Source organism: Alexandromys fortis, unplaced genomic scaffold, assembly GCF_014885135.2.
Source record: "Alexandromys fortis isolate MF-2015 unplaced genomic scaffold, M_Fortis_MF-2015_v1.1 scaffold_115, whole genome shotgun sequence".
Taxonomy (NCBI): domain Eukaryota; kingdom Metazoa; phylum Chordata; class Mammalia; order Rodentia; family Cricetidae; genus Alexandromys; species Alexandromys fortis.
This window is the reverse complement of record NW_026067989.1, coordinates 1,782,223-1,797,737: the sequence shown is the minus strand read 5'-3', so window position 1 is coordinate 1,797,737 and position 15,515 is coordinate 1,782,223. Positions and strand designations below refer to the sequence as shown.

Here is a 15,515-nt window from a genome sequence, read left to right as displayed (position 1 = left end):
AAAGACCTGCTAGAGGAGAACAGGGGCACCAACAAACTCAGTCATTTCAGAGAGCCCACACAGCAGTGAGAAAAGGACTAAATCTACCCGTCACTGCCTGAAAGGCTCTGCCACCTTAGCTGGGATTCCACCCCAGTCTGCTTCTCCTTGTCAGGGGCCTTCAATCTTGGCAGAAAGGTGGGAACCACTATATCTTTCTCCCACGCATGAAAAGCCAAACCCCTGGGCTCACAAAAGTGCTCTAATTTCTAATTCAAATCCATTTAAACCCCTATATAGACAGAAAAGGAGCACAGAAACTTTCTGGAGTAATAGAAATGTTCTGTATGTTGTTTGGGATGAATACAATTCTCAAACCCATTTAGGACTATGTAATTTATATGTGAGATAGAATAATAAAAGAATAAAAGTCTCCTATAATAGGAGACTGCCCTTTTGTTTCTGACTGCTCAGACCTGAATAATCACACTGAAACTATATTAATTACAACACTGTTTGACCAATGACTCAGGCATATTTCTAATTCGCTCTTACATCTTGAATTAACCCATTTCTATTAATCTATGTATTGGCATGAGGCTGTGGCTTACCGATAAGAATATGGCATCTCTATCCCGCAGCAGCTACATGGCATCCCTCTGACTCTGCCTACACTCTCTATATCTCTTCCAGCCTGGCTATATTCTGCTAAGCTATTGGCCAAAACAGCTTGATTAATTAGCCAATAAACACATAGACAGAAGGTCGTCCCACATCGGGCTTCACATGCAGCAATCTACATATTCTTTTGAAATGTGATGGTCTGTGATAACTGTGTATAATAGTCTGGGGTGGTAGTGGCACTTACTTTAGTACATACTTGAGGTTCTATAAGGAAAACCCAACACAGTTAGCCAAGGGAAATTACCTGCCAGAGAACTTCCACACTCACTTCTTTCTTTCTTAAATGTGGAAGAATTATCCGTATGTTTGGGTTTCTCTCCCTTTTTAGGCTACTGGAGAAAACAATTGGATCACATCTCTGCTCACCTCAGGTCCTATGCTCAGAATAACCCTGATTTCCGGGCCTTGATTGCAGAACCCAGGATGGGAAAGGTGGGTAAGATGAAGCTGCTGTTTAGAGCATCCCTGGGATCAGGCTTCCCCAAGACTTTGCTTGTTAATTGTGGTTTTTCCTCTTCCTTTCCCTTCCATCTCTGCTTTCTATGTTTTTCATTCTCCTTCCTTCCTTTCTTCCTTCCTTTCATTATGTGTGTGTGTGTGTGTGTGTGTGTGTGTGTGTGTGTGTGTGTGTATTTTCTTTCTTTCTACTTGAGACAGGGTTTCTGTGTGTAATACTGGCAGTCCTGGAACTTGCTCTGCAGACCAGGCTGGTCCTGAACTCAGAGATCTGCCTGCCTCTGCCTCCCAAGTGCTGGGATTAAAGGCGCGTGCCACCACCGCCTGCAAGTAGTGTTTTTTAATGGCACAGAATTGAAGTAGCTTTGTTTTATGTTGTTTTAAGTCTGTAGATCTTCATAGCAAGTCTTATTTGATAACCAATGTAACCGAAGCTCAGAGAGGTTTGACAGATTGCCCCAAACTGCACTGCTGTGTCTTGGCATTAAGATTTGGAGCAGGTCTGGAGATCCCAAGCCACATGCCTTTTCTTTAGCACAAAATCATTAAGAGACAGTTCAGTGGGATAACATGTCCTGTTCATCACAGACTAGAAGGAACCCTTTCAAATCAGTCACAAAAGCATCCAACACTGAACCTGTCTTGTTTTCACGTACTGCTCGGCTTCCTTTGATGGACTATTTGGTAGCTTATGCAAACTTTGTCTTAATCTGGAGTTCAGCAAACTATTCTCTCTGAGACAAATGTGGCCCACTGCCTAGTTTTACAAGTAATATGTAATTGGACCAGAGATGTATCCAGCCATTTACATGTTAGCCGTGGCTGCTTTGGGTTACCACAGCAAGGCTAAGCATTTGCAGTAGAGAATTTATGACCCACGAGACCTAAATAAAAACTACCATTTGATCCTCAGAAACATTTGTTGCCCCCTTTTAAGTTCATTCCACAGCTTACAGCGCAAACCACTCACTCATGAGCTCCTTCCTTGCAGAGCTGCCTCCTCCCCATTCACCAGGACACCTTTTCAGGGTCTGTAGATCTTCATGGCAAGCCATATGACTGACTGGAGAAGTCTCTTGAAGAAAATATAAATTTGGATCTTGTTCTTATTGAGTCTGAGAGTCCCTGCCCTCAACTAACGTATTTAGTTCATTTATAATTAGGAATACAGGTCGGTTGGTTTGGAGTCTGCTGTTTTGTTCTCTGTTTTCTATTTATCTCATCTTTCTCCTCTTGTTTCTCCAGTCTAACCTTTTTGTGATAAATATTTTACTAAATAGAGAGTTTCACATCTCACAGTTCTTAGGGGTTGAGTCCCACACCACAACTGAGAATATTCTTTAAATTTCTTTAAAAGCTTATCTCTGCCACTGTCCATGAAGATGGCTACGAAGTTAGCATCAGGCTGAACTATGTTCAAGTCTCAAACAAGGTATGTACTCCTCCAGAAGTTATCGACAAGTGATTGCCCCATGGTTTACAGTTCACAGGGATGCTTTTGCATAATGAATAGAAAGGAAAAGTTTCAAATAATAAACCCGACCTAGACAAGGAATTCCATGGTACTACATAAATAACCGTGCGAACCGTCAGAGAGGCCCACTGTCCAGCCCAGTGGATGTGCTGGCAGCAGGAGCTGCTACCCACACTTGCTCTGGTTTTCCTTGGGGTCACAGCTTACTAAAATGATTATATGCCTGGGATATAACAAACTTGGAAAAAGACTAACAAAAAAATATTTACTGATTTTTCACCTTGACTTGTTTTATACAAAATAAACCACTTGGAAGGATGAGGCATGAGGATCTCAAAGTAAAGGCCAGAATGAGTTCAGGACCATCTGGGACAAGTTTGTTAGAGCAGTCTTAAAAAGTAGAAGCTTAAAAAGTAGAGGCTAGGACTTAATGGTAGAATGCTTGCCTACCTTGCACAAGGTTCCCAGCCTCAGGCTGCACTGTAAGTGTTCCTCGGAGGAGCAGGCTCGCAGGAGAGCTTCTCTCTACTGAGATATAGCAGCCCCATTGTTATTGATGCTTGAAATGTTTTCATTGGCCAGAACCTGTACATCAACAAGGCGATGAATCTCAGTGACCACTTTCTGAGCAGTATCAGCGAAGGTGGAAACGGGCTGTATGACAGCAGGGCCAGCTTGGGTAAGTTATACCCTCGTGGTGAGTTTTCAGTAATTAAACCAAGAACACACTGATTAGTCAGGGATTGGTGAGACTCGTATAAAATTTGAAGCTGAGTCACAAATCTCAACATGTTCCAGGCAGTTTATTTGTCTGGCTTCTCTGGAGATGGGGGGGTCTGACTTCTGAAATCCTTCACAGGGCTTAGGAAGTTTATTTGCTGCAGCTGGTGGAGGGCGAGGGGGGTGTACATGTGCTTTTTAATCTAAAAATTAAAATCCCTTCTTTTCCCTTTCAAATCATCTCCAGGTTCCTGGAAGGGGTGGTCAAGAGTTCCACCTGCCAGGTTTAATTTAAAAAAAAAATCTAGAAAATCCATTTTATCATTGTGACTTTTGGAGGCATGACCAAAGTGTCCTTCCACCTGACAAGTAAGGCAGGGTCATTTTGGTCTCCAACTTTTTGTCATTTCAGTTAGTGCCTATAGCCAGAGCGCCTCAGACATGCCTGAAAATATCAAGAAGATGAAGGATCTCAAGACCAAAAACTTGCACAGAAACCCAGAGCTGCCTGCAGTAGGTGCACTTCTTGGTCTCCGTAGCTCTCGTGCAGCCTGCTGCACCGGTGTTGATTTGGACATTTTGTAATAGGATGCTTTCTTATTTTCTCCTTTTAAACAACAGTGCTGTCTCTTTTGTGGCAAATTTCTTAAGATAGTGAACTAGGGCTAATTTTAAAGTCTCATCAGTTTCCTGGATCATCTCTGTTTCCTCCAGGGTCAGTTCTGAGTGCTCAAATTTCTCTGATAATTGGTTTGGCTAAATACATGATGATGCTTCATTGTCTAGTCACTTAACGAATAAAGGGCACCATACCTAAGACCATGTGGGGTTTTTCTGATTAGGAAACAGTACCTTGTTCCAAGAAATTCACCAGAGAGGTGGGGTGGCAAATGAGGGGTCACATAGACTGAACCCCATATCTTCTGAAAGGCTTAGTAGCCCAGGGAGGGGAGTAGGTTTTGTAACCGCTTCTACAAAGGGCAGTCCCAGTCCCTGTGACCACCCAAGGCATGACTGGAACCTAGTGGCAGAAGCATACTAAAGCGGTGTGCTTGTTTGGGCCTAATTCCTTCAGTCATCTAGTATTTGGAATCCTTTCTATATATAAAATGATATTAAAGACAGATAAAGGTAAATTTCATGGCATTTTGAAAACATGAAAGAAATTCTTCAGATGTCTATGGACCAATGAAAGTATTGGTCTGTTGGTTCCATTTCTTGGGCGAGCATGTGATCTGTCATCCTGGGCTAGCCTCAGGCACTTTCGTAAGCCACAGAGTGAAGCCACAGAGTAGATTTGAGGTTTCACCCTAGCTGCTCTTCCGGGAGCTATTCATTACAAACTTTGCAAATTTCTGAGGTTTTGTGAGGCCTCTCATGGGCTTCCTTGCCCTTGATTGTATAAAACAAATGTCAAGGCAGTGTCCTGGTACCCATAACAAGGCTTGGGAGCTGAACACAGATTACACATTACAGTTACACGTGTATGTCTGTACTACTGCATATGGAGGACTGTGTACACACAGAAACACTCAGAAAAACACACCACACCACACACACACACATACACCCCTTCTCTCAAAACTCACACTTACCCGTCCATGTTGTTCAACGGAGAAGATAACTACTAGCCTGGGAGCGGGGAGGGGTTTGCCTTGAGCGCTCGGCTGGGACTCTGCAGCACAGGTACCCAGAGGCCATGAAGATGCCCTGTTCTGTCACCCCACAGCCTGAAAACAGACTCCTGCTGGAGGAGGTTGGCCCCGCCGGGAAAGGAAGACTGTCCGTGCTGGAACAGCTGCTCGATGAAGTGAGTGCCCTCAGAACAGGCCTCTCTGCAGAGAGCAGCCTGCTTTGTGCGCTGCCTGCTGACCGAGCTCTGCATGCAAGGGCTGAAAAACTGCCCAAGGGCTTTATACTCCGAGGTGCTTCTCTGCCTGCTTTTATAGCAAAGACAAGCACGTGCGAACCTAAGTAATGTCCTTGAGCTGGACAGAATGTGGCCAAATTTGCTCTCAGCCTGCTTTCCTAACAAGGCAAGGTAGTTGGGTGCTTGCTTGCTCCTCCCGATGTGGGGGAAAGTCTTAAACATCTGGGGGCTTGACATCTGTGTCCATTATAGCTGTGTTCATAAGATTCCTCATTCTCCTTTGGTTTGTACTCAGTTTAATGCCATCATCCCTTTGCAGGACATTTGTCATTCATGGTGGGATGGCAGTTGGGCAATGTTGAGTTCGGGGTTTATGGCGAGTTTGTCCCTTTCCATGACCCACAGGGAGCAGACCCTAACTGTTGTGATAGTCAAGGGCGACCCGCTGTTATCGTGGCTGTTGTGAATAAACACCATGAAGCCATTCCAGTTCTTGCTCAGAGAGGAGCAGACATCGACCTGCAGTGGGGACCGTAAGTGAAACACTGGAAGGACAGCAGGGCACCTGTTGTGACTAAGCATAGCTCACAGGGTTCTGTCACAGTAGAGTCAGTCCGTGCAAGTGTCCTGCTCGATTGGAACCCCCAGAACTGTTTTACTCTCTTCCAGCCTTTGTAAAATGCTTAATGGGTATTTTCCAAAGCTGGTGCTTTCGACTTTATTTCTCCTGTGATAGAAAGCCCTGGCAGAAACAACCCAGGGGAGAAAGGGTTTGATCGGGCTTACAGTTTGGAGGGATGTAGTCCAAAAAGGCAGCAGGCAGGGAAGGCTTGGTCAGGAGCAGGAGGTCACTGCTCACATTGTATCTACACTCAGGAAGAAGTGGGGCAGGGCTATAATACGTCTAAGCCCACCCTCAGTGACCTTCCCCTAGTTAATTTCCACCTCCTAAAAGTTCTACAGCCTTCTAAAACAATGACTCAAGGGACCTTGAGTAAAACCAAATTTTAAAATACTCTATTGCCTAACTTAATGGGGTTTATAATTTTCTTTTTTTGAGACAGGGTATCTCTGTGTAGCCCTGGCTGTCCTGAAACTCTGTAGATCAGGCTGGCCTTGAACTCAGAGATCCGCCTGCCTCCTGATAGCTAGGATTAAAAGCATGTGCCAGCATTGCTAATGGGCTTTATAAATGGTAATGCATTTGCTAACCTATTAATTTGTACTTTTTGTATGCTTTTTATTTAGGCATGGCCAACCTAAAACTTGCTAATGTAGACCATCTGGCCTTGAATTTGCTCTCCTTCTGCCTCTGCTTCCTGAGTGCTGAGATTATAGGTGTGTGCTACCACATCCAACATGAACTTGTACTTTTCTAGGTCTAAGGAATCTTTAACTCTTGGGATATTGGGCAAAGCTATTGTCATCATCCAAACTGTTAAGGCCTATGCTGAGTAAAGAGAGACCTTGGTGTATTCCTGTGAAAATATATCTATAAAGTTAATGCAGAAAGAAAGGGTTACATGGCTGTCTGCCGGGCTGAAACCACCGGTGAGGAGCTGCCGTGAGAGTCCACCACACAGTCCCTGGCCCCTTAGTGTCCACATCTGAGGACGAGGGGTTCCATGTAAAGTTACCTACTGCCCAGCCTCAGGGCCATCTTGACTCACAACCTAATCCCTGTCTGAGATTCTCTTGTTTGCTTCCAAATTACTTTGGAAACTGGGTTCAGAAGTTCCTGTAGTATGTTTCATGTATGGCAATGCTCATCTTCTGGACATGATGTCAAATAGAAGTTTCCAAAAATGCGGGGATTTAGCCTTCTTGCTTCCTGGCTTGGTGAGATGTGTTGTTTGGTATTTCCAGCCACCATGGAGGAGGGAATAAAATTCCCATAGCTTTGCTTCTATTATCTGTTTGAATTTTTCTAAATATATATATATTCTTTATGGCTACTATTCATTTTGCTTTCTTAGTCTTCCAAATTGACTATATGTACTTGTAAAATTTGTCACCAGGGCTGTTGGTACATACCTGTACTCTCAGCACTTAGGCTGTGGCAGGAGGACCACAAGTTTGAGGCTAGACAGGGCTATAATAACAAGAGCCTATTTTCTGAGTACAATTTATAGTATTTCCCATAGGACACTGTATCAGAAGAGTCTGCACCCTTTCAGGCTTATTCTATAACAGAATATTTGATATATAGTTATAGAACATTGTTGACTTTCTTGAGTTTTCTTAAGTCTGCACCCTCTTCATTTTCCCATACCTTTGCATCGTTTTCTTGATGATGAAATAAATGATGCTATTTGATTAAGTGTGGGTTTTTTTTTTTAATAATGTCTCACTGGCTGCTCAGCCTGGCTGATCTTGAATTCACGAAGATCCACCTGCCTCGACATTCTGTGCATTGAGATCTAAGGTGTGCACCACTGTACCCAGTGATGCTATTTGCTTCATAATATATTTTGTATTTTTATAATTCAGACAAGTTTTCATAGCATTTAAGCATGATGCCTTGTGGTTGATCTGCAAGTCACTTTTTAAACGATTCTCCAGTAAAATGAGTCCTGGATTCATGAACAATTCAACTACGAGTTTGAAACTTCTGTGGACATAGAACAAGTTGCCACTTTATTGTGGTCTTCCTTAGTTTCCTTATATACTTCACAGGCACGCCACAGTGACCCAGATACACATGGGATTTCACTGCAGACATGCCGAGTCCTGTGCTTGGTTTGGCCCGTCCCGCTGACTGATGCACAGTGCCAGTGCAGGCCTCCTAAGTCGCAGCTTTGTGGCTGTGCCCCTGAGTGGAGTAGTAACAACGCGGCTCCCACTGCGTTATCAAGATTGCCCTGAGCAGTGTTTAACTTAAGTAGCTGAAAGTCTTTGAGGGAAGAAAGCCAGACTGGAGGCCATCTTCCCAAATAAAACACAGAGTTCTTCTTCCTTTTTAGTCGGTGCCAATAAAGGGAAGTAGACTTGCCCCCAGAGAGTTAAATGCTACTAAATCTACCTCAAATATATCCATCTAAAAAATTGAAACCTTCCAGCATGGCCTCTGCCCTGCAGCTGGGCTTGGTGCATCCAGGGAACCACATCCCCTCCACCCCGCCACCCTTAGGCTTCAGCCGTTCAGAGACCTAGTTTTTCTGAAGCTAGAGAGCTGAGAGGCTTGGCAAGGTGCTCCTTAGAAACCAGAATTAGGGCCAGCAAGGTGACTCAGCAGTAAAGGCACCTGCCACCGAGCCTGAGGACCTGAGTTTAGTCCCTTTCCATTTTCCTGATGACGCTAAACGTTTACCCAGAAATTTTTCCCCCCACAAATAGGTTCAGAAATACAGCTCTTCATGAAGCAACTCTGCTTGGCCTGGAAGGAAAGGAGAGCATCACCACGTTACTGGGGTATGTCCGAAGGCTTCCACCGAGGATAGCAGTGACATCCCTACTGACACTCAGTGGTATTAGACAGGCCCTACCTTCCGAACTGTTATCCCTGTCAGGGAAGGCCACTATCGCACAATGAGTGGTACCCTCATTTAACATGGCTATAGGACTTTGATGCGATTTAAGGCAACCACAAGGACAGGCAATTGAACATTTGAAACCCCACAATCCCTTAAAAGGGAGAGTCATTCTGAGAGCTGGCCTCTTTGGGACACGTTTGGGGAGGTAGAACCAGGTACCTACATTGGTCTCTGTGGCAAGGAATAGTCAGCTCTGAGGGTCATATTCCTGAGTGACCTTGAGTAACTTTCTCCACTTCCTTCGCAGGTGCAACGCAAATCCTCAAAAGAAGAACACCAGAGGCCAGACAGCATATGACATCGCTCTTGAGATTGGGGATGACTTCACCGCTTCGCTCTTTGCCGCTAAGTTCAGCCAAGGTCTGGAGGACCAACTCTCCCCGTCCGGGAACCCCATCCTAGGTGACAGTTAGATCTGACGTAGTCACAAGGCTGCAAAGAGACTATCCAGCTACAGATGTTCTTGTTTTTGGAATGTGTATTTAAGTGTAAGAATCAGAATTGAAAGGAACTCATAAGATGTGTGTGTATGCGTGTGTGTGTGTATGTGTGTGTGTGTATGCGTGTGTGTGTGTGTATGCGTGTATGTGTGTGTGTGCATGTGTGTATATGTGAGTGAATGTATGAGTGTATGTGTGTATGTGTATTCGTGCACATACACACACTTGCAAGTGGTAGGAGGGACTGAACCCAGGGCCTTGCAGAGGCTAGGCAAGTGTACCACTGTGCTATATTCCTAGCCTTCTTTGTTTTGAACGTGTGAATTTGCTCAGACTGGTCTTGAACTTACTCTGTAGCATAGAAAGGCCTTGAACAACTTGGGATCTTCCCTCCTCAGCCTCCCAAGTAACTGAGAGGACATGCTGGGACCAGCAGACCCAGCTCTTTTTTCTTTTTCTAACTGGTATTACTATCGAATACCATATATACTTTGGAGTATGGGGAAATTAAAATATGTTTTTTAATATTTTATTTTCTGTTTTGTTGTTTTCTTTTTATTTTTTCTTTCTTTCTTTTTCTTTTCTTTCTTGCTTTTTTTTTTTTTTGAGTCAGTGTCTCAATATACAGCCATGACTGGCCTAGAATTTGATACATAGACCAGGCTGGCCTTGAACTCACAGAGATCAATCTGTCTCTGTCTCCCAAATGCTAGGATTAAAGGCATGTGCCACCATGTCCAGATACTTTTTAATGTTTTACTGATAATTTTGAAGTTTGGTTTTAAATTTTTGTTTTTCTTCTTTATTGTTGTTTTTGAGACAGGGTCTCATGTGCCCTGTCCTTAAACTTGCTATTTAGCTGAATATGACCTTGAACTCCTGACCCTGCTGCCTCCAACCCACTGAGTCCTGGGATTCCAGACTTGTACCACCACATTCAGTTTTATGTGGTACAGGGAACGGAACCCAGGGCTTCATGCATGCTAACCAAATACCCGACCAACTGAAGTACCTGAGCCCAGCTGCTAATTTACTTTACAGTAGGTAATAGTTAACGTGGCTCAAAGTCAAAAAGTATAAAGTACTATTATAATAAAGCTCTTCTCATTCCGATTCTTCAGCCACTGCTTCACCCTCAGAGTCAACCATGTCTCTGCAGGGGTGATACAACATTATGTAATCACATCTGTCTGTGTGCACAAGGAGTATAACATAAAACTATATAGCACGTATATATCCTTCCCCGCTTCTATTGAACATATATATCTATATATAGCTTAATCAAATAACTTATAAGAATTCATAGTAGAGTGACTGTGTCCTTATCTTAGCAGAAAGTCAACTGTGGGTCTCTTCCCCTGATTCAGAACTAGATGGCCCTGTTTCTCGCTCCCTCAGGCCGGACTCAGTGCGTCCAGGCTCTTCCCCCCTCCTCCCGGCAGTTCTTCCTGCATGCTAGTGACCTCTCACCCACAGCAGACGGGTGCCTGAAAATAATTCTGTTCGGATGAGAGCTTTACAGATGGCTTTCTTTGCGGCAAAGGGGGCTCCCCAGAAGTATGTTCCTAGGGATGGGTCCCACATCCTTGTAACTTAGGTTCTGCTAAGTCCTCTGAAAGCAAGGCTACTCCTACTCAGCTTGACTTCGTGTTAATGGCTGCTCCTCTTCTCTCAACTCATGCCCTCCATCAGGCATGAGAGCCACTGTCTATAAGAGACCTGGGAGGCACTTCCTACACACGTGTGGACATTTGGGAAGTGGGAGCAGACGCTTCTGTGTCTCCAGTTCTACAGGAGTTTTGTCTCCTACCTTCCTGGGCGAAAAGAGTCTAGCACTCAACCCCTCCTTGAAGAAAACTTGACATTGTATCAGAACACTGTGGGCCTCCAGCAGCTGTATCTGTCCCCTTTGTGTAATAATAGTAGATGCGAATCTACCTGGACAGAGGGGTGGCTGCCATCTTGCCTGTCTCTGTATAACAGACGACACTCTTGGTCACGATCAGTGGCCTAATGATAATTATGATCCCACAGTCCTCAGAGCCTACTTTGCCAGCACTCACTCTACAAATCCTGTTGGCCAATTTGAAACCAAAGTCCTCGGCCTGGATATTGGCTCTGCGTATGTTCCTTGAAAACGCAACGGAGGGTAGTTTAAAGTCCCCGACCTTTCGCTGAGGTGGTAGAAGAAAGCATCTCTAAAACTGTGACACTGTTCCCATAGACACACATGCTGACACACAATGGAGCTGGCATAAAACAACATTGTTAGATATCGTTAGATACAGCACTGGGGGAGCATAGGAAGAAAGTGGCAAGAGAAGACTAAGGTCTTAGAATGTTATGGTAGTGGCATGGATGTGGTTCTTAGTACGTACAAAAGAGGGTATGTGGGCAGAGAATGCTAAATCCAGTCTAGCAGAGAGCGGTTCAGTGGCCATGCGTGAGTGGGAGACTGGGATGGAATGTCCTCTTGTGGAGTGGTCATCTGAAGGATGGACTTGTATGGCTCCAGGGAGGAACATCTGTCCAGGAGGATACTTCTCCCGATTGGTGTCTGTCTAGGGCATTAGTGCACTCAGAGGAGTCTTGAATTCTTAACTGATTGGTTGTGACAGGCCAACTAATGGGACATTCTGTACACCCTGCATTGTTTGATATTAGGTAAATTCATAATGCAGTGAGCTGGCTCATGATGGAAGAGAGTACGTAGCCAGCTCCCCACAAAAAGTACCTGAAAGTCTCAGTAAGCTTCCCGGGCTGATACCCTTGAACTCCCCAAAGTCTCCCATCTTTAGCAAAGTTGAATTTATAAGGCTGAGACAGAAACTGCATTCACCAATGGCAGGGTTCTCGTCTCCTGCAACCGCTAAAGCAAAAGCACTTCATTGTTTCTGATCTGTTCCCATTTGGGCCCAGGCTGGAGCTTTCCATCTCCAGGTCTCTTTATCCACCCTAAGAGCCCAGGAGGAGCTGTAGGTTGTCTTGGCTGGTATTTTTGGCAGTATGCAGTCTGTAGATTCAGGTTACCCAAAGTGATTATTCAAAATAGTAATATCTACCAAAAAAATGTATTATCAAGTCTGAAAGCTGTCTAGACGATCCAGCTTTTGTACATAGGTCAACAGCAGTGAACACGGGCCTTCCACTTGCTCTAGAACCATTGAGTGCAAATCATTTTAAAGTGTAGGCAGCATGTATGCCAGCTCATCCACCATGTATCATTGGTACCCTGTTGGGAATGAGCCTGCGCCTCCCTGCCTACCCAGGTCATCACATGAGAGACAGCAAAGAGTTGGTGATCCCTTGCATATTTTCTTAAGGCGAACGTGTTGAAAGTGAATTTTTTGTTGTGTCTAATACTGTGACATGTCAGTATAAGTAGTCCGTTTCCTTCAGTAAGCTTCTTCAGTGATGTGACCATATGGGTTGTTTCTGTGTGATGTTCCTGATGGCCAAAGTCCCGAAAGTGTCTTTTCATTTCACAGTGGTTTGACCACTGAGCTGGACAAATCTTGAAGTTCACCTGGGAGCATGGGTGAGGATAGGGGAATCCCAAGAAGAAGCCTTCAAGAAATGTGGGCCTGTAAGATGTCTTTTAAAGGTTGAAGGCAGGTCTTTGGAGGGGCTTGTGGGAACTCATTCTCTTTTGCTTCCTGGTGATGCCGTGAATGATTTTGTTCTGGTACGATGTGTTGCCTTGCCACATGCCCAATGGCATGGAACCAAATGACCATGGACTGGAAACTTCAAAACTGTGAGCAAACACCAAACTTTTTGTTTATAAGTTGATCATCTCTGGTATTGTGTTATAGTGATGAAAAGCTGACCAGCACAATGTTGTACCTGCATGCCTACACACCCAGTCTCCATGCCTGAGACTGTGCGTCTTATGTTTAACTCTAGCTCCTGGCACAGGTGGGTTCTTAGGAAGTAGTTGTGAAAATGCACTTTATGGTTTTTTGAATGATTAATGAGCCTAAAGAATAGCTTTGGAAAATAGATATCTTGGCTATTAAGCTTGGAAAAGTTTTATTTTCTGATACAAGGTTGTACTCAAAATGAAAATATATATGCCAGCAAATTTCTAAGTGGATCCATATCTTGGTTGTATGGGTTTATGTGTTGTGAGACAAGAAATGCTGGTGCAGGTTTTGCCTCCTGGATACGTGTACAGTCAAGATGGACGTTCAGATCTCAGCAGAATGAATTCACCGCTTATCCTGTGCAGACAAGTGACCATTTCATAAAACATTTCATGTGTGTTATAAGAAATTAAAACAGCAGAAAATTTAAATAAAGGAAAAATTCCTGAACTATCACATTCTTAGAGTGTCAGTTTTTCAAGGTTTCTGTGCATGGGTTATTTTAAATAACTAGTTTTAAATAATATCTATTTCCTTATGAAATAATATTATGATTTAAAAGATTGTGTGTATGTGTGGTGTCTGAGAGTGTGCATGTGTGTGGGGTGGTTCACACTCCTGTGTATGCTCACAGAGACCAGGAGAGGGCACCAGGTGTCTTCTGTCTCTCTGCCTCTTCCTCTGAACAGGGCCTCTTCTTGAATTCAAGGTTCATGTCTCAGCTAAGCTGGAAGCAAGTAAACTTGAGCAACCATCCTGTCTCTGCCACATTAGCTCTGGGGTTACAGATGTTTGTAGAAAACTTCAGCTTGTTAAACAGATGCTGGAATTTGAACTCCATTCTTCATGATTACAGTGCAAGCACTCTTAACCTCCGACCCCTCTCTCCAACCCCAGTATTCTGATTCTGGTTGGTATGTCTTAAGTTTCTTTTCTGGTTGCTCTGATAGACTCCTGACAACGCCAACTTAGCTCGTATGTGGCAGGAGCTTGAGGGAGCGCATCATGTCACATCCATAACCAGGAACAAGGAGCAGTAAACGCCTGCATGCTCCTGCTCAGCTCACTTTGTCCACTCTTCTGCGGTCCAGGATCCCCCACTTAGGGAACTGTAGCTGGTCTCCCACCCACCAGTTCCCAAATAACCACTCTGAGGCTTGATATTAATTACAAACTGTTTGGCTTCTTACCTGAGGCTTATTATTAACTAGCTCTTATAACTTAATTTAACCCATTTCTATTATTTTATATTCTACCACAAGGCTCGTGGCTTGTTACCTCACATCCCACTTCTCTGGCAGATGCTGGCATCTCCCTGGCTCCGCCTTCTTTCCCCCTCTCCCTCTGCTTGGATTTCCAGCCTGGCTATATTCTGTCCTGCCATAGGCCAAAGCAGCTTCTTTATTAACCAATGATGATAAAACATAGTCACAGTATACAGAGGGGTATCCCACATCAGGGAATAATGCCACCCATCGTGGTTTGGCCTTCCCACCTCAAATTAGCATAATCTAGACAACCCCTACCAATGCCTGATGTAGACAGAGCCTCACTGAGACACTTCCCAGGTTGAAACTTAAAACTAATCATCATAGTATACCAAGAAATTGCTGTTTTTTTCTTTTTTCCACCTGCTGTTTTTAAAAAAGAATCATATCACCTGCTTCTATGTTCCTCCTTCCTTAAATTCCTTAAAATCAGGGAAATAAAAACAATCTAAAGTTATTTAGTATATGCCTAAAAAGAATAAAAAAAAGGTGTGATCCCAGCGTGTGAGATTTTGCTGTAGCCTTGGAAGAGAAAGAGGAAACTGAGCGCGTGCCAATCAACCTGTGTTTGTCTGTCTAGTGGACTGTGAGGCATCTCTAGAACACCCAACTTAAAATCACAGCCATCTTCGTGTATCTTCGTAAGTTCAGCTTTGTGTTGCCTGTGACCTTGACCATCGCTCCCTTCATCTGAATGGAATCTGAACACTACTACGTGAAGAGTTATATTACAACACACACACAGACCACAAAAATATTCATGTACCAATTTGGTGGTACTAGGGATCAAATCCAGAGCCCCTCTTGTGAGAGGCAAGTGCTCTACCACTGAGCTACACCATCAGCCTTTCAAAGATGTCCTTAAAATGAGACCTGGACAAACGGTACTCAGACACTGGACTGTCTGCATCATGGACAAGCCTTGGTCAAAGGTCCGAAAAAAGGCTGACGTCTGTTTCCCATGCCCCTTTCCCTTTTTTTTTTTTTTTTTTTTTTTTCTATTTCTCCTATTTCATATTCTTGCTGTGGAATGGGAGAAGGGTGCCAGGGAATGGCTCAGGGGGTAAGAGCGCCTGCTGCATAAGCATGAGGGCTCGAGGGGTGTGTGGGGCGTATGCAGGTGTGAACATGCAGGAGCTAGAGAAGGCTAGACCAGGTATCCTTGTGGAGGTCTCTTCATTGAACCTGCAGTTCAGTGTACTTGCTTTCGGCCTCTGCCCTCTCC

The 15,515-nt window shown here is 44.1% G+C and overlaps 1 protein-coding gene across 3 annotated transcripts in view; it reads left to right on the top strand.

Annotated features, from left to right (window-relative positions):
- Nucleotides 1–13,475, top strand: part of Dzank1 (double zinc ribbon and ankyrin repeat domains 1) — a 64,436-nt gene extending 50,961 nt beyond the window's left edge. For 2 of the 3 annotated variants that reach the window (XM_050159561.1, XM_050159560.1), the window contains exons 14-21: nt 992–1,095; nt 2,477–2,551; nt 3,176–3,272; nt 3,726–3,826; nt 5,043–5,123; nt 5,589–5,716; nt 8,520–8,594; nt 8,964–13,475. In XM_050159561.1, coding sequence (XP_050015518.1) covers nt 992–1,095; nt 2,477–2,551; nt 3,176–3,272; nt 3,726–3,826; nt 5,043–5,123; nt 5,589–5,716; nt 8,520–8,594; nt 8,964–9,129 — 827 coding nt within the window. In that variant the 3' untranslated portion in view covers nt 9,130–13,475. The remainder of the gene's footprint in view (nt 1–991; nt 1,096–2,476; nt 2,552–3,175; nt 3,273–3,725; nt 3,827–5,042; nt 5,124–5,588; nt 5,717–8,519; nt 8,595–8,963) is intronic. The other variant, XR_007594891.1, reaches the window with a different exon arrangement.
- Nucleotides 13,476–15,515: the final 2,040 nt, after the last annotated feature.